Genomic DNA, 23598 nt, shown 5'->3' on the forward strand with positions numbered 1-23598 from the left:
TAATAGCGGAGTGAAGAGTATTTAAAGATTCAAGACGTTCTTGCCTTTCAATTTGACAACAGAAAGTAGATTCACCTTACAAAATGTAACTGGTTTTGAAACGATCTTTGTAGTTTACTTATGGTATTTATGGAGAAACTACAGTAAGTTCACGTTAAATTTGCTAAATGATAATTTTACAAAAATAAACATGGTTCCTACAGTACACTTATGGTTATAAAACATCCTTTAATTTGACCGAGTAGCAGTATCAGACATTGGCACTTAATTGTTATAATTCGCTGATATAGCTTTAACCTTACACCTCATGCACCATCATGGAATAAAACTGGGATCACATGCTACAAAAGTCACGTTAGCATCTAAAATTAACTACGGTTATGCACTCCAGGTGACAGGTCATGAGCAAATAGGAGGTCCAATACGAAACCAGAACAATCTGTACCTGAAATCCAAGAGAATGTCCACAAATACATCTGTGTGAGAGCACATGGGACACCTCTACAACCTGGTCTTGGTCAAGAAGGGTCAATTGGACCACTATCATGCAAAAACAGATTATCCAGAGTTTTGAGAAGATACAGCTCAACCTTTGGTTCGTAAAAGAGGTTTTTGAGCTCATCCTTGGATCTGTTTTTTACATTTTTGAAGCCTTTGTTCGACTTTTTATTCCGCGTCCCAGAAAAGATGTGGAGGGGGAGATCGCTTTGGTGACGGGCGCAGCTAATGGTATTGGAAAACTGATCGCCAAAGAACTTGGTCAACATGGAGCTACATTAGTCCTGTGGGACATCAATTCAGATGCGCTGGATCGGACTGCAAAAGAACTACAGCAAGCATTAGATGTGCGTGTGTATGCTTACACCTGTGACTGTAGCAGAAGAAGTGAGGTCTACAGAGTTGCTGAACTGGTAAAAAGTTAAAAACGATTTTTTTTCATTTATAAGATTATTTATACAATCATTGAACGGCATATTTTAATAATAAATTGTACTGTTAACCTATTAAAAATAAAGGACATTTTCTACAGACATTTAAATGTGGTATGAACACTTAAACAGGTTAAAAAGGAAGTTGGAGATGTCACAATCTTGGTGAACAATGCAGGAGTGGTAACAGGGAAATACACCTTCACTGAAGCTCCCGACAATCTGGTGGACAGAACACTAAGGGTTAATGTTGCTGCTCATTTCTGGGTAATACTTTTTCTGTTATTTAGCGTGTCCTTGTTACTTCCGCCTCTTCTAGATGTTATGGGAACAGCGTGCTTATTGTTATCTCAAATTCTTACTAAAACTTGCGTTCACAGACCTACAAGGCATTTCTGCCGGTTATGATGCAACGGAATCATGGGCACCTGGTCTGTGTGGCGTCCCATGGAGGGCTGTTTGCTATGAATGGCCTTGCAGGTATGTAGAAGGGTTTGAAAAACATACACACTGTTAATCCACAATGTACGGCATCTGAAGATATATTATTAAACATATTTAATGTCATAATAATAATACATTTATTTTATATAGCGCCATTAAAAGTTTCCTTCTCAAAGCGCTGAACAAAAAATTAAAACAACACATCACACATTAATAAAGCAGCACAACAAAATACTGTCAAAAACAAAGCAAAAGATCCATTCAAATAAAAGCAGTTCTGAAATAAAATGTTGTTTTGTAAAATGAGTTTTGAAAGTGGCTAGAGAGTTTGCCTCCCTGATGTTTATCGGGAGAGAGTTCCAGATCTTATCACCCATGGAGCGAGGCCATGTCTTGGGCACATTTAAAAGCAGTGGTCGAATTGAAGGGGGGGCTGAGGGGTACAATGTATCAACCTTTCAGCAACTGAGAAGGACAGCAGAGGACGTAAACGAGCAATATTTCTCAAGTGGAAAAAGGATTTCTTAACAGAGTTGTGAATGAAGGCTCAAATGTTGGTGAGGCATCACAGATGACTCCAAGATTTTTTAGTTTGCTTTGAAACTCCAGAGCAACACCATCAGTAGACATTGTCATATGGCCGGCATTGCGCAGTTTATGGGGAGAGACGATTAGCATAATTTCAGTTTTGGAGCTGTTTAAAGACAAAAATTGTCAAACATCCAGTTCTTTATCATAGTAACACAGTTAGAGAGATGCACAGTGTCCACATTCTGGCCTGATCATGAATGAACATAAATCTGTGTGTCATCAGCATCAAAATTAAAATTGAGCGATCATGCATTTTGTTCACAGATTATTGTGCAAGTAAATCTGCGGCAGTGGGTTTTGCGGAATCCATTGCGCTGGAGCTGCTTGTCCTCAGAAAGGAAGGAGTCAAAACAACAATAGTGTGTCCCTATCTATTAAACACAACAATGTTTGCGGGATGTCAAACAAAGTAAGCCATTTTAGGCCCTAACTTGATTAGAGATCATGGTTGTACAATAAAACAGATATTTTACCTTTATAGGAGAACATCTTTTCTTCCAATCTTGGATTGGAGAGATACAGCTAAAAAGATTGTGGATGCCATATTAAGAGAGAAAATGTACCTGCTGTTACCTTCAAGTCTAAACTTCATGATGGCACTCAAAAGGTAATATAGACTTCTAAATACTATCAAGATGTAAAGCAGTTTAGTTCCATATGATAAGTTACATTCATTTAGATGACTCATTCAATGTAACCGTAAAATGCCCCTGTTCATATTCTTCCAGTATCATGCCTGCCAAACTGGGCATCATCTTTGCGAACTTCTTTGGTGGAATGGATTTGATGGATCACTTCAGAGGGGTCCCTGTACCTATTATCAGCTATAAAAAGCCTCAACTCCAACAAAATGATAATGTCAATGATCCACCCCCCACGCTTATCTATTACAACTAAGCAAAATGTGTCGGAATATAACATGAACACAGCCTGTTTACATCTCCAGCTTTAATGATTCGTTTATCCTCTTAAGGCCAGCATAAATATGAACACATCTTTTTGGCAATGTTAAAGCTACACTATTGAACTTTTGCTCACGGCTCCCCCATGTGGTTGATAAGTGCAGTTGTCTGTTACCAGTGTCATAAATTATGTCGCTGTATAAGCTTCCGGTGGGCAGCGCAAAACACATGAATTTGTTGACTAAACTGATGAAACCGGCGAATGCAGAAACGTTTGGAAACCATCTGGCACTTCAGAGTGTTGATTTAACTGTGTATATATATTTTTTCTGTGGTTCATTTTGTAGTAACAATTTCCACACTAAATAAATATCGTATAAAACAATCTTTTTGATATATAATGTGAATCTTGCATCTTCTTCATAATCATTGAGTAGACCCCTTTTGCTTTTACAAGGTTATTGTTCACGCAGCATTCACTTTTGAACGTACAGGGTATGCTAGCTAACTTTGTTAGGTACGTTATACAACTAGCAGTTAAATGAAGAAGAAGCAATAAAAATAGTAAAATAAAATTTGACAAAAAATCTATAACAGTTGGCAATTATTCGGAATATACAACGTTTCAGATCCGTTATGTGGCCATAAGGCCATAAAAAGGGGCAAATAATTATCTAAGGAAAAAAGACAGAAACAAGATGGAAGACTGAAGGAAATCCTTTCTAGTTCTGAAAAAGATGAGCAAACCCAAAATGATGCTAATATGTTAATTGAATTACAATCTGAACTGGTAAAAAATATATCAAAATCTGGCAAGGGGAGCTTATACGTTCCAGACGAAAATGTATAGAATATGATGAATTGAATACCAAATATGTTCATAATTTAGAAAAAAGAAAAGATAGTGTTAACAGATTTCCTGTAGCTAAGGTTGTGGTTTCGATCCCAGGGGATTGCACCTAAGTATAAATGTATAGGTTAATGCCATGTAAGTTGCTTTGGATAGAAGCGTCTGCCGAATGCGTAAATGTAAACAATAAACTTTAAATTAATGAACAGATTTCTGAAGACCCCCAAATTAGAAAAAGTATATTCCGAACACAGTAGCCAAAGTTTTTTTTTCTCAAATAAAAATTGGCCAAGAGTAAGACACAGAGAAGGAAATTTGTGAGCAAGAGTTATCCTTAGAAGAAGTAAGAAAAGAACATAAATAAATAAAAAGACAATAAAGGAATGATGTTCTAACTGATGAATTTTATAAGCTATTTCAAGATTAAAGTGCTGAATTTTTGTTTTTTAAAGAGGCTTTAAAAGCCGGTAAGCTTCCCCCATCTATGTGTCAAGGTATAATTACATTATTACCTAAACCCAATAAGGATTATTTGCGTCTTGACAATTGAAGGGGTATAACTTTCATTAATACTGATGTAAAAATATTAGCTCACATCTTTGCACAAAGAAAAAAGTTAAGCTTAGAAACAATTATAGATGATAGTCAGTCCGGTCTCATGCAAGGATGACATACAAGTAATAATATTAGGTTCATTTTAGATCTAATTGATTATAAGGATTCAATACCTGATAACAATTATACTTTATTTAGATATTTTCAAAGCCTTTGACACTGTAAAGCATACATCGTTATTAGATCTATTAGATTTTTTTGGTTTTGGTCAATACTTCAAAAGAGCAATACAAATTTATACAGTGAATATAATAGTTCAGTTAAATTTCCATGGGGAACGACTTGAAGATTGGACATTTCGCTGGGTATAAAAGAGGGGGATCCGGTTGCTCCCATTCTATTTCTTCTAGTCATGCAAACATTGAATTTACATAATGACTCTTTTCAAGGTGTCAAAATTAGAGAAAGTGAAATTAAATGCTGTCAGCTTTCTGATGATACAGCTATTTTTTTAAGATATTTCACAGGTCAAGAAAATTATAAAGTGCGTTATTATAAATTAAAAAGTAAGTTATTTTCTGAATTGTCAGGTACATTTTTAATTACCAAGAAATGTACTCTTTTTTCCCACTTAAAGTCAATAGCATTTTATTTACAGAATGTCAGGGAATACCAATTAGGGATGAAGTAAGTTATCTAGGTATCAATATCTGTAAAGATCAGGTAAATAGAGTACAATCTAATTTCTAAACCCTTTGTTTTCTGATGAAATTTGACATGTGGGTCATGAGAGATTTATCTCTCAAAGGTAGAATTCTATGTCTAAATCGAGGGTCTGTCTCTTTTGGTCTATCCCGCTAAAGTATTTGATGTACCTATAAAAATTCTTTAAAATGTTGATTCAATGTTATTCAATTTCATAAGGAAAAACAAGTGTCACTATTTAAACAGAAATCTTTTATGTAACTCGTATAATCAAGGAGGCTTGAATGTGCTTGATTTTGGTACATCTGATATAATCTTCAAGGTGAATTGGATTAAACATTACATAAAACATAAAGATAAATGATGGTATATAATTTCAAATCTTATTTTTGTTGGAGGAATAGAGTTCCTTTTGAAATGTGACTTTGATGTCAATAAACTCCCTATTCATCAAGCAAATTTTCATAGACAGGCACTTTTACGGTATATTGGATTATTTTATTCAAACATACTTTTCCACCAATTAAATGGAATAATACAAATGTGTAAATAAAGATCAATTTTCTACAGTAATTGGGTCAAAAATAATATTCTAATGATGTCACAATTGATTAATATTGAAGGATATCTACTTACATATTCATATTTTTTTGAGAAATTTGGTATTCCAAAACCTCCACATGAATATAGTATTGTAGTGGATGCAATACCTGTAGGATTTGTAAGGCAATTGCAAGGTGTCAATGAAATAAGCAATTCATGTTTAAGAAGGATATCTTGATAAATGATGTTGATATCACAGAAAGCAAATGTAAACATTTCTTCGATGCTTAATTTATTGTCCTGCATCCTTTCGATGAAGATTTTTTGGAAGAAACATTTTGAGAATATCAACTGGAAATTGATTTGGACTTATATAACATATACATAGTCAATAATAAAGTTTAAGAAATATACTTTAAATGTTTACACCACTAACCAATTTCTCAAGAGATGTAAAGCTGATTTGTGTGAAGTGTGAATCTTGATTTTTTTTGTGTGGAATGAATATTGATAATGTCTTCCATCTTTTATTCGAATGTATGCTATTATGATAAAAAAAGCAATGAAAATGAGAATGAGTCTGAAAGCAATGAGAACTTTGGACACACTCAAAGACTTTTGATTCTTGTTTGTTTGTGTTTTTTTCTTTTTTCACTCTAATATCTGAATTCATTGTTTAAAAAAATGTATAATGGATTTGTTCATATTTAATAAAAAAAGGAGGTACGTAGCTGATCAAACAAACAAATGTTTACTTAATCGTTCGAACCGTCTAACAAATAAGTTGCTGGGTTGTGTTAAAGTTTCGATAATACTGTTAAAAATGTTCATTTTTATGGTTGACCAAACTTACATTTATAATATTTATACGACAATATGTCTTGATGCAATACATTGTATTTGTTTAGAGTTGTAAAAAAACAAAAGAACATTTGTCTCCTCCTTTCTGACGCGCTATCGCGCGTTCGTATAAAAGCAGCGGAGGTTCACCGGCTCGGCTCCACGCTGCTGTGGCTGGAGCAGAGCGTGGACTTCTCCATTGATCCCTCCTCGTGCGGCCTAAATCCACCTAAAACATCGCTATCGATCAATAAACGCCTTCTTCATCAGGACAGTGTGGTCTTTGACCGACACTCATATCGTGTTTATTTGACTTTAATCATCGATCACCGGATCCTTTTGATCATCTTTTGATAATAGCGTGGTTCTCACGTGGGTTAACCTGCGAGTGCGCGCAGCTCCACGGCTCATCCAGTTCGCTCCTTATAGTCTACGCTATAGAGACCGAGATCCGTGGTGTCTTTAGAAACGCTAACACGCAAACATGTTCGTTAAAACGGCATCTTTAGTGTTGGAGGATGGGACGGCGTTTAGAGGCAGGCTGTTTGGCGCCCAAGCCTCAGTATCTGGTGAAGTTGGTAAGTTAAATCACTTCACTGGTTTCAAAAGATGGTGTTGAAAAGTATATCGCTATGAGTTCGATCCTTTCATGATCTGCTAACGTACTGATTTATGTGAGGGAAATGTATTGCGCCAGATCCGGATTGCGCAAAATATGATGCACGTTAAAATGCGACACAAGGAAAACTGCAGGAGTAGGAAGTTACACGTGTGTGTGTGTGTGAGGGAGAGAAAGGGAGGGAGTTAAAAAAGTTCGTACCGACTCAAAGCGAACACCATTTGGCGTTTCAGGGATGTGTGCCATGCGCACAATGTCCCAGTCAGATTTTAGGAACACTTATTCACTTGGCAAAGAGGCGTTTCAACTTGTTAATGCGTGTTTACTCCTGGTTATTGGCAGATTATCTAGGTCAAAGTTTACTTAATTTTATTTGATGTTTAACCAGTTCATACTGCCATTTGGTGATGCAATGCATTAAAGGGATACTTCACCCAAAAATGTAAATTCTGTCATTTACTTGCCTTCGAATTGATCCAAATCTGTACATTTTTGTACTGATTAACACTATTGACTCGCATAGTAGGAAAAATTACTTTTTTTTTGTTCCATTAAACACACAAGACATTTTGAAGAATGTAGGACGGCAAACAGTTCTGTGGCTCTTTTGATAACATTGCAAATTTTCCTACTATGGGAGCCAAAATCTGTCTGGTTATAAGCATTCTTCCAAATATCTTTCTCCGTTTTCATCAGAACAAAGAAATGTAAACAGATTTGGAACAATTTGAAGGTGAGTAAATGACATGATATTAAAATATCAGTTTGAAAAACTAGAGAATGTTTTGTGGTTCAGTGTGGTTAGTGGTGACGTCATACATTTACTATATGTGACCCTGGATCACAAAACCTTAAGTAGCACGGGAACATTTTTAGTAAAAGACAAAAATACATTGTATGCGTCAAAATTATCGATTTTTCTTTTGTCAAAAATCATTAGGATATGAAGTAAAGATCATGTTCCATGAAGATATTTTGTAAATTTCCTACCTTAAATATATAAAAACTAAAAATATTTTTTGGCACCCTCAGATTCCTGAGTTTTAAACTGTTGTATCTCAGCCAGACATTGGCCTATTCTAACAACTCATACGCCCGTAGAAATCTTATTAATTTCGCTTTCAGATTAAGTACAAATCTCAACTTCAAAATTAACCGTTAAGGCTGTTTTTTTCGTCCAGGGTCACACATAGGTTTTACCAATTATTTATTTTAGTAGAAAGGCCATAACAATTGAATAATCAAACGAGTAAAACAATCCACGATTATTGTATTTACTTTTAACGAACAAAACAAGGAAACACTGTTTTGTGATTTTTATCATATGACTAAATTCCTAATAAATGTAAATTGTGCCTTCATAAAGATGTATTTGTAAAATGCATTATTTGGAGGGTGTTATGTTTATTAATGGGGAGGCTGCAGAAGATGGTGCCTCATGATGATGATGATGATGAGAGAATGCCCAGATCTTGCAACGCTATAGTCTAGGTCAAGGGTTGCTACTTTAAAACGAAAATAAATCTAGACATGAACTTTAATTAGCTTTTCGATCTACATAATTTCCTTGTATTTTAATTGTACTGTTGTATTTGTGGTGACCACCGAAATGCATTACACATCCAGCAAGAAGTGCAAATGATAATATATTCCTCATTTCCAACTTGATGACCAGTAAGTGATATCCAAATATATTTTGCATTTATATGAATTAAATTATGCAATTCACACACAGTGATATGACTATGTTGCATAACAAACTGAAATTATATATTCACCGGGAGAACAAAAGATGAATTAAACTGTAATTTCAGCATCTTCGTGATACAGAAAATTATGCAAAATCACATCAGCCATGGCGACTGGGAGCTTATATAAATGTTTTCCACCTGTTAGTTGTTCGTATTGTATTTATGAATGAATTAATCCCTGTAAATGTCGAGCCTGTGACCCATTATTCATTTAAAGATTAATAATCCATTAATATGTCATACCAACCAACATGCTATAAATTGTGCATTCTCAGTGTTTCAGACAGGAATGGTGGGTTATCCGGAGGCTCTCACTGATCCGTCATACAAGTCTCAAATACTAACTCTGACATACCCACTGATCGGCAATTATGGCATTCCAGAAGATGAAGATGGGCAGTTTGGACTCAGCAAGGTGATCCGTTTTCTCCTTAATATTATAGCGATTACGCAATGCTTCTAACACCACGGCATACAATTCGTGCAGTTTTGGTTTTGGTGATGAGTGCTATAATTTGCCTCGGAAAGAAAGCTCTTTTAAATACCGTTGCTATCTGTGGTCCTTCAGTGGTTTGAATCGTCCAGAATCCACGCTGCTGCTCTCATTGTTGGGGAGGTTTCGGAGAACCCCAGTCACTGGAGCTCTGCCAAGTCTCTGGATCAGTGGCTCAAAGAGCAGGGCATACCGGGCCTAGAAGGTCCGTGTTTTATGGATGTTTTACCTTGTATTAGTCAAACAACGTGTTCTTTGCTACTGTGCTGTTTATTTAAATTTAAGGGTTGCATTTATTCTTATTGTGAATCAAGGTGTTGACACTCGCTGCCTGACCAAAAAAATCAGAGAAAAGGGAACCATGCTTGGGAAACTTGTGGTGGAAGGAACTACAGCATCTGATCTTCCATTTGATAATCCGGACACTAGAAACCTTGTTAAAGAAGTTTCCATGAAAGTAGGTGTCTAGCTTTTTTTTTTTTTAATAAAAATCTAATTTTTATGAATAAATGTTATTCATTGTACAACATTTTATGATCTCACTTCTGCTTTAACAGGAACCAAGAGTTTTTAATCCTGAGGGTATGTTGAGAATCACTGCTATAGATTGCGGCATCAAGTACAACCAGATCCGCTGTCTGTGCCAGAGGGGTGCCCGAGTCACCGTGGTCCCCTGGGATCATCAGCTGGACAGCAATGGTGAGCCACGTACAGTTCCTCACAAGGATGTGTTATAAATTCATATCTTGTAACTTAATTAAATTCTTGGTAGAATGTTTACACGGCTGGAAACGCAGTAAAGACAGTATATAGAAAAAAATATCACCATCTCTTTCTCTAGATTTTGATGGGCTCTTTATCAGTAATGGACCCGGAAATCCTGAGTACTGTAAGGAGACCGTGGACAATATAAAGAAGGTGGTGTCCATGGAAAAGCCCAAACCTGTCTTTGGAATTTGTCTGGGCCATCAGCTGCTGTCTTTGGTCATTGGTGCGAAGACATACAAAATGAAGTAAGCAATCTGTACCACTTACTGAAAGGCAATTATCCACATGTTAAAGAGAGGGTATATGCAGATGATTGTCAAAAATGTTTACAGAGAATGTCATTATGCTTAAAAATAAACTTAAATCAGTTATTTCACTTTCACACAAAAATAAACCTTAGCTTAAAGCCTAGTATGCAAACCTATGATTGAAATGCAAAAGTTACGTATTGTACCTTTAAGTTTTTTCTTAAAGTCAACAATACACTTGTATTTAAGATGGATTGTCAGGTGTCAATATCTTGTGCAAATAGTTTAGATATATTATAATATCTTGTCAAAGATTGCTTTCACTACAAAAAACAATATATTAAGAATAGATTTCTTCAAGTGTAAGGTATTTTGGATAATTGTTAATGGATTAAGAAGAATGTAGAGAAACAAAGTGCTGCTTCCTCTCCCAAGCCCTTCCAGTTCTCACGAAGGAAAAGCATGATGTAAAATCAAATTTATGCTGAGCTCGACAGTCTAACATATTGACACCGCATTACTCTGGCCCTGCCAGAAGCTGCTTTGTTTTTCTAAGAGTCCTGGGATACTTGCTTTGTTTGCTTGTGCTCAAGGCCAGATGAGATAGCAGTCCACAATCCTTTCTGTTTTGTACGTTCAGCAGGTCTTGATCCAGATGCGTACGTTTGTTTTGTCTAAAGAATTGCATCTTATGAAATGAACTAAATTCTTCTTTACTCGTTTCAGGTACGGTAATCGTGGGCATAACCAGCCTTGCATTCATAAAGGAACAAACCGCTGTTACATCACCTCTCAAAATCATGGGTTTGCTGTGGACCCCAAAACTCTTCCAGAGGACTGGGATGTGCTTTTCACCAATGCCAATGACCAAACCAGCGAGGGCATCGTTCATAACCACAAACCTCTCTTCAGGTTGTTTTATTTACAAACTAGGATTATGATTAACAACTTTAAAGATTAAGAGGTTGAGATTAATTAAAAATATTACTTTATTTTCAGTGTACAGTTCCATCCTGAACATATGGCCGGGCCTTGTGATCTAGTCAGTCTCTTTGATGTCTTTCTGGATACAGTCAAAGATCTTAAAGAGGAAAAAGTTGGGAAATCAGGTGAGATTGATGTTGCCTCTTTGTTTGTGGTGTGTCTTGTTTTATCTCCTGCATATGTTGACTAGAATAATTGACTTTACAGTTAAGCAAAGACTGACCGAGCATCTCACGTTCCCTGGATCTCCAAAGCCAGAGGAGTTTGTTCGACCTCGTAAGGTTTTAATTCTTGGTTCAGGAGGACTTTCTATTGGACAGGCTGGAGAGTTTGACTATTCTGGATCACAGGTGAGTGGGGATTCGCCAACGTCGTAGTGAAAATCATCTGGACCACAACTGTGTGTTGTGGTGGCTTTAAACTCACTCTTTAAGCAATTTTTTCATGTTATATTCCAGGCTATTAAAGCTCTAAAGGAAGAGAATGTCCAAACTGTTCTCATTAACCCCAACATTGCCACAGTGCAGACCTCGAAGGGTCTGGCAGACAAAGTCTACTTCCTTCCGATAACACCAGACTATGTTACACAGGTATGAGAACTTTGTTTCCTGGCGCTAGTGGCTAACTAGCCTGACGGTTTATAAACAGTCCAGTTTTTGATTTTATGATTTTTTTTTTTTAACAGGTTATAAAGAACGAGCGTCCGGATGGAGTGTTGCTCACATTTGGAGGGCAGACAGCCCTAAATTGTGGTGTGGAGCTCACAAAACGGGGAGTGCTGGAGAAGTACAAAGTGCGTGTTCTTGGAACCCAGGTTTCCTCTATAGAGATGACCGAAGACCGCAAGATATTTGTGGAAAAGATGGAGGAAATCAACGAACATGTTGCCCCAAGTGAGGCGGCCATGTCTGTAGAGCAGGTTAGTTTATCTCCATATACTGCATAGATCTCAAGTCATCTAAAACGATGGAATTTAGATCATAGGCCTATATATCCAATATATCTATTCGATTAATAAAATAGTGGTTCCAAGTTCTGTTCCTCCAATGGTCTTCCTAACCAAAAGTATTTAATTTAGCTTATACCTTGAAGTATGAAGTCATGTTTAGGGACACGTCCTCCAAGAAAAGTATTGAGACCCACTGTCTAATGTTTGGTCGGTCTAACTTTGTGATTTGCTGTTTTTAGGCAGTTGCTGCTGGTGAAACAATCGGCTATCCTGTGTTGGTCCGTTCTGCATTTGCGTTGGGTGGGTTGGGTTCAGGATTTGCCAATAATAAAGAAGAGATGATAACGTTGGTCACCCAGGCCTTTGCTCACACATCACAAGTCCTTGTGGATAAATCGCTGAAAGGCTGGAAAGAGATTGAGTATGAAGTGGTGCGGGATGCCTATGATAACTGTGTGACGGTACGAAGCATGTTTTAAAAGATATTTCATTTAAATTACAGCATTTGGTTACTTTTATCCAAAATGACATGCAGTACATTTACATTTCACCAAAACAAGTTTTTTTCTGTGACTTGAAACCATACCATATTGTCGCTGTTGGTTTTATGATATCCGAATTGGTTCATTGTCTAAATTGATGAACGTTTTTCAATACTTTTTATTGGTTGAATATATGCAGAACCCACAAACAAACATGAAAGATGACCAATAGTTGGGATGATAAAGATATAGAGATCACAAAATATAGAGATACAGGGTTTCCGCCGACAGCGACATTTAATTTGTGTGTTGTTTTATGTGATTTGTTGATGTGAATTTCCCACTTTTTGTATTTAGGTTTGTAACATGGAGAATATAGATCCTCTAGGAATCCACACTGGAGAGTCTATAGTGGTGGCTCCGAGTCAGACGCTGAACGATTATGAATATAACATGCTGAGAAACACTGCCATCAAAGTTGTTCGCCACTTGGGCATTGTGGGAGAGTGCAACATTCAGTATGCCTTAAATCCAGAATCTGAGCAGGTAAATCATTCAAATAATTCCTCATAAAACAATGCTGTTCCAGGAGTGATGGTCAACCCATAATCCCACTCTTTGTCTCGCTTGCAGTATTACATCATTGAAGTGAACGCTCGTCTGTCACGAAGCTCTGCTTTGGCTAGTAAAGCCACCGGTTACCCGCTGGCCTACGTGGCAGCAAAGCTCGGCTTGGGAATCCCTCTTCCTACCCTCAAGTGAGTTCTGTGAATAAAATCAGGTGGAATATAATTGTCTTCCTCAGATTTAATTTACAATGGCCTGTTTTTCCAGGAATTCTGTGACTAACTCCACAACCGCCAACTTTGAGCCCAGTCTGGATTACTGCGTGGTGAAGGTTCCTCGCTGGGATCTGAGCAAGTTCCTCAGAGTCAGCACCAAAATCGGCAGTTCCATGAAGAGCGTTGGTAAGCTCTCTTTGTCATACACCAGTCGCCTCTTTCATTAATCTCACAATCTAACCTCACTTATTCTCCTTCCACCCCAGGTGAAGTAATGGCTATCGGTCGCAACTTTGAAGAAGCCTTCCAGAAAGCTTTGAGAATGGTGGATGAGAACTGCGTAGGCTTTGATCACACCATCAAACCTGCGTCTGAAGAGGTTTGTAATTGCATCATCTTGCTTCCGCCCAGATAAAGATGCAGACGTCTTAATAAATGGTAAAAGTGCAAGTTTGTCTTGTTTCTCAGGAGCTACAGACGCCAACAGACAAGCGCATCTTTGTTCTGGCTGCTGCGCTACACGCTGGCTATACCATAGAGCGTCTCTACGAGCTCACCAAAATAGACTGTTGGTTTCTGCACAAGATGAAGAACATCACAGACCACGAGAAACTTCTCCAGACATATCATCAGGACGAGAGCGCCATGCCGCAGGAGGTCATGAGGAAAGCCAAGCAACTGGGCTTCTCTGATAAACAGATTGCCCAAGCTGTTCAAAGGTACCCAGACAAATTGTAGCCTCCATATTTCAACTTGCTGTCGATTCTAGAAAGATGCATTATTGGTTCAGAATGATTACAGCATCTACCAATAGGGGCTAACAAACCGTCACCCTTTGATTTATACAAGGGACAGTTTATAAAGTCCATTTTCTGCTCTATCTGTAGCACTGAGCTGGCCGTGAGGAAATTGAGACGTGACTGGAAGATCCTTCCTGTGGTCAAACAGATTGACACAGTGGCTGCCGAGTGGCCTGCCCAGACCAACTATCTTTACTTGACCTATCATGGCTCTGAAAATGACGTGGTCTTCGAGCAGCCCCATGTTATGGTCATTGGCTCTGGGGTGTACCGCATCGGAAGCAGCGTGGAGTTTGATTGGTGTGCTGTTGGATGCATTATGGAGCTGAGGAAGGTAAGCCATGTGCTTTTAGAAAACCGTGAGAAAATTAAAGTTGTATTGCTTAAGTGATCAACCTTTGAACCATTTCTTTCTTAGATGGGATACAAAACAATCATGGTGAACTATAACCCGGAAACAGTCAGCACCGATTACGACATGTGCGATAGGCTCTACTTCGATGAGATTTCCTTTGAGGTAAGCTGTTAAATTGAAACCATCAGTAGGAGGAAAATTATACTGAATTTCATTTGGGTTTACAACAAACGTGTTTTGTGGTCCAAGTTCCTCATTGAGCATGTCTACGTTGGCACTGCAGGTTGTGATGGACATCTATGAGATGGAGAACCCAGAAGGTGTGATTCTGTCCATGGGTGGACAGCTACCTAACAACATTGCCATGTCTCTACACCGACAGCAGTGTAGGATTTTAGGCACTTCTCCTGAGTTCATTGATTCTGCAGAGAACCGTTTCAAGTTCTCCAGGATGCTGGACACCATAGGAATCAGTCAGCCTAGATGGAAAGAGCTCTCTGATACTGAGGTACTGTATGAAACAAATATCATTTATTCAAGCAAAATGTCAAATATTGAAACAAAATATTTTTGCAAGGGATAATTATTTTGTTAATTGATAGTGTTTTTATTGATATGTTTAAGTTTAATACCCTGAAGATTCATCAGCCTTTGTTAATAAATGAATAAATATTCACCTTAATGCATTATAGCATGAATCTCCTCCCACATTCTCTCTTGTAGTCTGCCATTGGTTTCTGCGAGTCAGTTGGATATCCTTGCTTGGTCAGGCCATCGTACGTTCTTAGCGGAGCTGCTATGAACGTTGCCTTCTCTGACAGCGACTTGGAGAAGTACTTGAGCAGCGCTGTGGCTCTGTCCAAGGAATATCCTGTCGTCATCTCCAAATTTATTCAGGAGGCCAAGGTTAGTCAACACAAGCCTTCCCATCAGGCTGTTCTAGTTAACTGCTTAAAAATGGAGATATATATATATATATATGGGAGGAGGCTGGAGTTGAATGCTAGGTAATAAAATAATTGTGTAACGAATTTGGCTCAAAATTTAATATTTCTGGTTTGAACAGGTTCAGAGTTGTTTTATCCTGGAATATAGGATTTAAAGGAACGGTTAAACAAAAACAAAAAACAGTCTTCATTTACTCACCCTAAATATGTTCCAAATCTGTTTGTATTTGTTTGATGAACATTGAGAAGCATATTTGGAAGAATGCTTGTAACCAAACAGTTCTTGGCCAATCATTTTTAAATGCTTTTCTGGTTGCTTATTTACTGTTAAATCAATACAAATTAAATGTATAATTTCAACTGTTAAAAGCAGTCGTTTCTATAAATTTAGTCTTGTAAAATTAGGTCAGAGGTGAAAAAAAGCAGGAAATCTTGTTTGTCTATTAATTTATTAGGGAAAAATTTTAATCCTTAAACATGATTTTTACACTTTCACATGTAACTGGTGTAGTCCTGCTTCATACGTGAAGAATGCAGGAAAGTTTAAGCAAAAAAGTGATTGGAAGCTATGCGCCAAGCTGTCCCGAACTACTTTCATTGTTGTTTGAATATGTGATGTTTGGCTATCAGGAAATAGACGTTGATGCTGTGGCTTGTGACGGAACGGTCATCGCCATCGCCGTATGCGAGCATGTGGAGAATGCAGGTGTGCATTCTGGAGATGCCACGCTGGTGACTCCTCCTCAAGATATCAACCAGAAAACCATGGAACGCATTAAGATTATTGTCCACGCTATCGGCCAGGAGCTTCAGGTTACTGGCCCATTTAACCTGCAGCTCATTGCCAAGGTGAGTTTACCTGTTTTAAAGTGTTGAATTGAAACATGAGTAATTCCAGCAAAAACTGAATTCTGTGTCTTTGCCATCAGGACGACCAGCTGAAGGTGATCGAATGCAATGTCCGTGTTTCACGTTCCTTCCCCTTTGTGTCGAAAGCGCTTGGAGTCGATCTTGTTGCTTTGGCAACAAGAGTCATAATGGGAGAGGAAGCTGAACATGTTGGGCTGATGAGTGGAATTGGAATTGTGGGAGTCAAGGTCTGTAAGCTCTCATTGATGTATGCGTTGATTATAAAAAGGTAACTGTTATAACGGTTTCAATAAGTTTTATCGGTGCTCTCAGGTTCCTCAGTTTTCCTTCTCCCGGCTGGCTGGAGCAGATGTGGTACTAGGTGTGGAGATGACCAGCACTGGAGAGGTGGCCTGCTTTGGGGAGAACCGATACGAGGCGTATCTAAAAGCCATGATCAGCACTGGCTTCAAACTCCCTAAAGAGAATATTCTTCTCTCCATTGGTAGTTACAAGGTAAACATCAGACCCTACAGCACTTTATTAAATTCAAATGGAAAATGTGTATTGAAATGAGTTTTGTTTGTTTTCAGTGTAAGATTGAGCTGCTGCCCACAGTCAAGACTCTGGAGACTCTTGGTTATAAGTTGTATGCCAGTCTCGGCACTGCTGACTTTTACACTGAACATGGAGTCAAGGTACAGAGAACATGCTAAGTTTTGAAACCAATTTAATGAATAAAGCGAGTTGCCGACCATCCTAAATGAATGCTTCAACTGAGCAGGTGATGGCAGTGGATTGGCAGTTTGAGGAGGAGTGTGACTTTCCCAACAAGGACAAAGAGAGGAACATCGTGGACTATCTGGAGGAGAACCATTTTGACTTGGTCATCAATCTGTCTTTGAGGAACTCCGGTGGAAGACGCTTGTCTTCCTTCATGACCAAAGGTTACCGCACACGTCGAATGGCCATCGACTACTCCGTGCCTCTTATCACGGACATCAAGTGTACTAAACTTTTTGTTCAGGTCAGCATTAATGCCCCAACATTCAACCCATTGGCATAGCCTACCTTCATTTATGAAACCCATTAACGCGTGAAAAGCAAATGACGTGACTGACTGAAAGATTGAAATGTTTGTTGTGTTTGCAGGCACTGAGGCAGATTGGTCAGGCTCCTCGTGTAAAGACGCATGTAGACAGCATGACCTCACACAAGCTCATCCGTTTGCCTGGTGAGAACAAGACCTTATTGAAATTAGTCCTCTTGGATAAAATTGAACACTAATTCATGTCGTTTTCTGTCTAAAGGTTTGATCGATGTCCACGTGCACCTGCGTGAACCTGGTGCCACCCATAAAGAGGATTTCTCCTCTGGCACAGCTGCCGCCTTGGCTGGAGGAATCACTATGGTATGTGCCATGCCCAACACCAGCCCTGCAATCATTGACCCTTGCTCCCTTGCCGTGGCACAGAAGGTAACGTCAGATCTATTGAATTATAAAATGGAGCACAGTGGTCAAAGTTGTGTTTTTATAGACCAATTTTATTTTAATGGACTGGTGCAGCTTGCCAAGGCCGGGTGTCGCTGCGACTACGCACTTTTCGTGGGGGCTTCATCAGACAACGCCACTCTTCTTCCATCCATCGCAAGTTCTACGGCTGGTCTGAAGATGTACCTGAATGACACGTTCTCCACATTGAAAATGGACAATGTTTCTGTATGGATGGAGGTAAAGTGTATTTTTCTCTATATCTGAAATCGACAGTGAGAGTATATTGTGCATATTTATGAAAGTTGGGGGAGAAAGAAACCTGTTTTTAGTGTGGAAGTTACACACTGTGACCTATAAATGTTGTCATTTCACATCACAAGTAAATTCTTGTCGTTACAAAGCAATCTTTCTCTTTGAATGCAGCACTTTGAGAAGTGGCCAAAGCACTTGCCCATTGTAGCGCATGCCGAGAAACAGACAGTGGCGGCTATATTGATGGTAGCGCAACTTTATCAGAGATCTGTTCACATCTGCCATGTTGCCAAGAAGGAAGAGGTAAGAATCCAAACCATCTGTGCGTGGTGGTTCAATACCACTTTTGTTTATCAGGTTCCTGGAAGGTTTCTTCATTTGTTTCTTAGATTCTGATCATCCGAGCTGCTAAACAAAAAGGGATCCAGGTGACGTGCGAAGTAGCTCCTCATCATCTCTTCCTGTGTGACGATAATGTGCCCACCATTGGGGACGGCAGGGCCCAAGTACGACCCATGCTGGGTACACGAGAGGACATGGAGGCATTGTGGGAAAATCTAGATATTATTGACTGCTTCGCTACAGATCATGGTAATAATAATGCGTTCAGATTTCTTTCCTATGTGCTTTTAAAATGGTACATGCTATACCATCTCAACACGGTTATGCACCAAAACCACATTAAATTGGCAAAATACAACTTCCAAAAGTAGCATTGTGAAAAGTTTAATATTGTATCTTCATTTATGAAGATCTGAAACAATTGTATTTTATTGTCTTACAGCCCCTCATTCAGTAGAAGAAAAGAACTCTGAGAAACCACCACCAGGTTACCCGGGTCTGGAGACCATGATGCCTTTGCTGCTCACAGCGGTGAGCGATGGACGCCTTACCATTGATGACATCATCAAGAGGCTCTACGAAAACCCCAGAAGAATATTCTCTCTTCCTGCCCAGGAGGACACCTACGTAGAGGTATCTCCATATTAAGACGTCTACAAATAAATGCCTTTGCAGTGAAGCCTAAATTATTTAGTTTTGTTTGAATTTTAAAGCAATTTGTTCACTTTCTAGGTGGATTTGGAGAATGAGTGGATAATTCCAAAACATATGCAGTTCACAAAGTCAAAGTGGACTCCATTTGAAGGCATGAAAGTAAAAGGAAAGGTCTTGAGGGTGGTGCTTCGAGGAGAGGTGGCCTACATTGATGGACAGGTGTGTTCATTTTCTCTTATATTTAGGAGATATATAAGTGAAAAGGTTCAAGGATATTACACGGTGTATTATTAAACCACCTCTAAGCCACAGCTCCAACATCAATTTTCGTGTTTCTCCTAAGGTGTTGGCACCTCCAGGTTATGGTCAGGATGTGAAGTCATGGTCTGCACCCCCCGCAGTGGCAATCGATCCGATAAAGGATGCTTCTAAGGTGTTTCTTCAACAGATATCCCGTAATAAACAACCCTGTAAACGTGGGTTTATATAGTAGGTTATCTAACACTTTTGAATGTCCTGGTTGTTAGCGTGTAAGTGAAGTCCTGACTCCTGAACGGCTCCGTACCGGACCCGCTGCTGATATGGTTCGTGGCCGTGCACCAAGCCCACGCCGGTCAACTGGAGATGGACGCTTTATCCTACCACCCCGGATCCACCGCTCATCTGACCCTGGTCTGCCAGCAGGTACTGAGGCTCTCGTGTGTTTATTTGAACTTCAATTTGTGAAGCGCGATATTGTCTGTATCTGTAATCTATAAAACATTTGCACGAACATCACTTCAACAAAACAACTGAAAAGCAGTGTTTCAGTTGAACACTAGCACTTGTTGTGTGTTTGAGCTTTTGTTCTACAAATTGTTGTAAATGGTTTAAAACATTTAAAGGTCTTGGGTATCTATCTTACCTGCAGGTTATAAAAGATCCACCATAAACCCCTTAAAGGCGATGATGGGTAATGTGTATGAACTGTACTGTAGTTTGATAAAATCAGAAAACAAATCTCCTGATTGAACTGAATAATAACACCGTGTCTCTGAAATTTGTATTCTTTCATTTACAAAACAAATGATTTTTAGGACTTTCATTTCTTCATTATTCTATAAAGAATTTAAAAGTAACTCTTTTTCCTACAAAAGTTGCATGCAAGACATTTACAATCCAAACTATATCAAAATACTTTGTTGCTTACTTCAACTTATAAATATTAATTCCATTACTGATTCAGATTTTCGTTTGTAAAAATTAATCTACTTTTTATCGTCTTTACCAACTCACTGAGGCAGTCAGCTCTCAAACTCAAGATTTAAAAATATTGCTAGTTCCAAAATATAGAAAAAAACTGTTAATAATATATATTTATAATATATAACCATGATGTATCATTGCTAATCATTTTCTTTAAACTTTTCCATCAAATGCCTGAGCAGGTGAAGACATTTCATTAGCTCCACCAAATGATACAGGTTTGTATTCATCAGAGCTTTGTCATCCTGAGCTTCTGTTTAATCTGTATTTGATCCTGGACTAAATCCTGGATCTTATTCTCTGGGAATATATACAGCGTACAGGTTCAGATGCCGGTTTATTTCTATACTCCATGCTCTGCTTGCATGCTGGGCCTTTGGATTCAGGTTGAATCCAATGAGCTTATTCAGCATCTTTTTATAAAAATGGATCAATTCCTAACCAGTGATGATCTTTTGTGACTTTGTTCTTCATGATCAGAATTGGCTCCACCAGTGGATGCATACGTGCAACCTCCTCCTCTGGCCAGGATCTTGTCTCCTCAGGCTGGTATGCATCAGATCGTGCCCGCACCCCAGACGTCCCCCCTGCTCCACCCGCTCGTGGGCCAGCATGTATTGTCTGTCCGGCAGTTCAGTAAGGAACAGGTAAAGCATGTTTTTAAACACAAACGCAGCCTTACTGGACGGGTAATGGCATGTGTTGAAAAGAATGATACTTGATGTCTCGCAATTGTCATGTTGTTTTGCTTGGGTTTTCAGATGTCTCATCTGTTTAATGTGGCACACACTTTGCGTCTCATGGTTCAGAAAGAAAGACCACTGGACATTTTGAAGGTACTTTTAGTGTTAGTCAAATGTAGCCAAATGTGTCAATGCGTATATATGAGGTGATAACTCGGAGGCTAGTTGTAATTTCAAGAACTGCATAAAGTGTCCTCCTCTTCTCTCAGGGTAAAGTCATGGCCTCCATGTTCTATGAGGTGAGCACTCGCACTAGCAGCTCGTTCGCAGCAGCCATGCAGCGTCTGGGTGGCACAGTCGTGCATTTCAGCGAATCCACATCCTCTACACAGAAGGGCGAGTCTTTGACGGATTCGGTTCACACCATGAGCTGCTATGCTGATGTTATAGTTTTGCGCCACCCAATACCTGGAGCTGTAGAGGTGAATGACGTACACCAGTGGATAGACATTAATGGATATTTTATACAAAATTGATGTTTTGCTTTAAAAGACATGACACTAGATCTGGCTCTGATGTGTGCACAATTCATCAGTGTGCATCATTTTAAGACATTCATCTTGCATAAAAACGTATAAACTTGACTTTCTGAAATGAATGGTCTGTGGTTGTAACAATAGTAACTGTATATAAACTACAGTCCACTTGATAAATCCGAATAAATTTCCAGGTATTCTGTTTACCCATTTTTAGAAATATTAATCTGTTATAACTCATAACGGGAGTTGGAAAGGAAGTCTTTGCGACAATTATTTGTTCATCTAAATAGGAAATATGCTTTTGATTTGTAGAATGCAGCAAGATATTGTCGGAGGCCAGTGATCAACGCTGGTGATGGGGTTGGAGAACATCCTACTCAGGCTCTTCTGGATATCTTTACCATCCGAGAAGAGCTTGGAACCGTCAATGGGATGACTGTGAGTCAGCCAAAATATTGTCACCCAAGAATAATGCCATTGTTTCCAAGTGGACTTTATCAGTACAGCCAAAGTGTCTAATTAATGTTCCCAATTATGTCATGTGCAAATGCTTGAATATTGTTTTTAACTATTGGGCTGGTTCGAAGACTAAGGTGAAGACAACAATGATTTGATATTAGAAAAGTTACATACTAAACTAAACGAATGGTTGTGATAATTTGATTTTTTTGTTTTAATCTCAGATCACTATGGTAGGCGACCTGAAACATGGGCGCACTGTGCATTCTCTGGCCAGACTTCTCACCCAGTACAGGATCGCTTTGCGCTACGTGGCTCCTAAGAACCTCAGCATGCCTGCCGAGATCATTGACTTTGTGGCCTCCAAAGGCATTAAACAGGTGCAGCAGTCATATTTGTGATTTGGAGATCGCAGTTGATTTGAGGCTTTTAATTAATGTTGATTTTCCTGAATTGCTTATCTAAACGCCCCCATCCATATCCACAGGAGGAGTTTAACAGCATCGAAGAGGCCATTCCGGAAACCGATGTTCTGTACATGACAAGAATACAGAAAGAGCGTTTCGCTTCGGAAGAAGAGTACAAAATGGTCAGATACCCTGTTATGATGAAAATCATTTAACATTTTGTTTCTTAAACTTATTGAAATGATTGAAAAATGTTTTCCTCTTAGTGTTTTGGCCAGTTTGTCCTTACACCTCACATCATGACGGGAGCAAAAAGGAAAATGGTGGTCATGCATCCACTCCCGAGAGTCAATGAGATAAGGTTTGTTAAAATTAAATTGGACTGGAACCTTAAGTGCTAAACACAAGCATAACTCATGATCATATTTGGTTCGCAGCATGGAGGTTGACACGGATCCCAGAGCTGCTTACTTCCGGCAGGCGGAGAATGGGATGTATATTCGGATGGCACTGCTGGCCACTGTGCTCGGTCGGTGAGAAAGCAATCATCGCGGTCAATACAATGTGGAAAATATTGTGCCTGGCAACAGACTAATTGCATTATCTGCAAACCTGCTGTGGAAAAGATTAAGTCCTGAGGCATTAAGAATTGTCTTTAAAAAATACATTAAAATACAAAATTACTTTAATAAACCACAATATAGTGTGGTTTCCTTCGTCTCTGCTCGTATCCTCATGTCAAAATATCTGAGTTCATGTAATGCTTTTGTGCAGTTAAGTTCTCTAGAATAGCAGATTTTCTATAGTTGTCTGCTCGGTTTCCCTTCAAATTCAGCAAAATCCAACAGGCTTATTTCTACTACGTGAATCATTTTTTATGAACGCAACTATGCATTACGGAAATGCAGGTATCTTTGTTACACAAATGTTCCTTTTGATATTCCGGGGGTGGGCAAGGCTTTTGACTTTACAATCTTAGTGCACATATTTGAAAAATACTACATTCTACTACATTACTGATTAAAACTTGAAAGCATTATTAAGGGTTGTATTCGCAACTGCTTTTTGTAACAATTTACACAATAAAAAAACTAGCATATCAGACCCGCATTTTCTCTTCTCTGTTCTTGCATTGC

General features: G+C 38.7%; 2 protein-coding genes across 2 annotated transcripts; both read left to right on the top strand.

Moving 5' to 3' along the window:
* Positions 1-78: 78 nt before the first annotated feature.
* Positions 79-3251, top strand: si:dkey-221h15.4 (uncharacterized protein LOC563950 homolog). Its single transcript, XM_056764512.1, has 7 exons — positions 79-143; positions 392-911; positions 1062-1196; positions 1310-1409; positions 2229-2373; positions 2446-2571; positions 2693-3251. Exons 2-7 carry the CDS (start codon positions 546-548, stop codon positions 2859-2861), a joined length of 1041 nt encoding a protein of 346 aa, XP_056620490.1. The 5' UTR covers positions 79-143; positions 392-545; the 3' UTR covers positions 2862-3251.
* Positions 3252-6535: 3284 nt separating this feature from the next.
* Positions 6536-23564, top strand: cad (carbamoyl-phosphate synthetase 2, aspartate transcarbamylase, and dihydroorotase). The gene is made up of 43 exons (XM_056764143.1): positions 6536-6937; positions 9005-9144; positions 9298-9427; positions 9537-9679; positions 9780-9921; positions 10064-10235; positions 10965-11150; positions 11238-11347; positions 11430-11572; positions 11681-11812; positions 11908-12141; positions 12411-12632; positions 13011-13199; positions 13287-13411; positions 13488-13621; positions 13702-13814; positions 13904-14154; positions 14323-14569; positions 14654-14752; positions 14874-15098; positions 15314-15496; positions 16168-16386; positions 16467-16634; positions 16720-16902; positions 16980-17084; positions 17171-17413; positions 17539-17620; positions 17697-17863; positions 17954-18118; positions 18305-18436; positions 18523-18724; positions 18918-19108; positions 19208-19348; positions 19473-19562; positions 19657-19813; positions 20855-21021; positions 21136-21210; positions 21327-21539; positions 21909-22034; positions 22280-22435; positions 22543-22644; positions 22729-22823; positions 22900-23564. The coding sequence occupies exons 1-43, from the start codon at positions 6844-6846 to the stop codon at positions 22997-22999; spliced, it is 6693 nt and encodes a 2230-aa protein (XP_056620121.1). The 5' UTR covers positions 6536-6843; the 3' UTR covers positions 23000-23564.
* The last annotated feature ends 34 nt before the right edge of the window (positions 23565-23598 follow it).

This window comes from Triplophysa dalaica, chromosome 13 (genome assembly GCF_015846415.1).
Source record: "Triplophysa dalaica isolate WHDGS20190420 chromosome 13, ASM1584641v1, whole genome shotgun sequence".
Lineage (NCBI taxonomy): Eukaryota > Metazoa > Chordata > Actinopteri > Cypriniformes > Nemacheilidae > Triplophysa > Triplophysa dalaica.

Excerpts from the sequence above, each read along its gene's own strand:
- si:dkey-221h15.4 (XM_056764512.1), top strand. The coding sequence starts at position 546 with ATGCAAAAACAGATTATCCAGAGTTTTGAGAAGATACAGCTCAACCTT. Across the intron at positions 912-1,061 it reads TCTACAGAGTTGCTGAACTG|GTTAAAAAGGAAGTTGGAGA; the intron begins GTAAAAAGTTAA and ends ACACTTAAACAG. Across the intron at positions 1,197-1,309 it reads ATGTTGCTGCTCATTTCTGG|ACCTACAAGGCATTTCTGCC; the intron begins GTAATACTTTTT and ends TTGCGTTCACAG.
- cad (XM_056764143.1), top strand. The coding sequence starts at position 6,844 with ATGTTCGTTAAAACGGCATCTTTAGTGTTGGAGGATGGGACGGCGTTT. Across the intron at positions 18,119-18,304 it reads ATGTTTCTGTATGGATGGAG|CACTTTGAGAAGTGGCCAAA; the intron begins GTAAAGTGTATT and ends CTTTGAATGCAG. Across the intron at positions 21,022-21,135 it reads GGCAGTTCAGTAAGGAACAG|ATGTCTCATCTGTTTAATGT; the intron begins GTAAAGCATGTT and ends TTGGGTTTTCAG.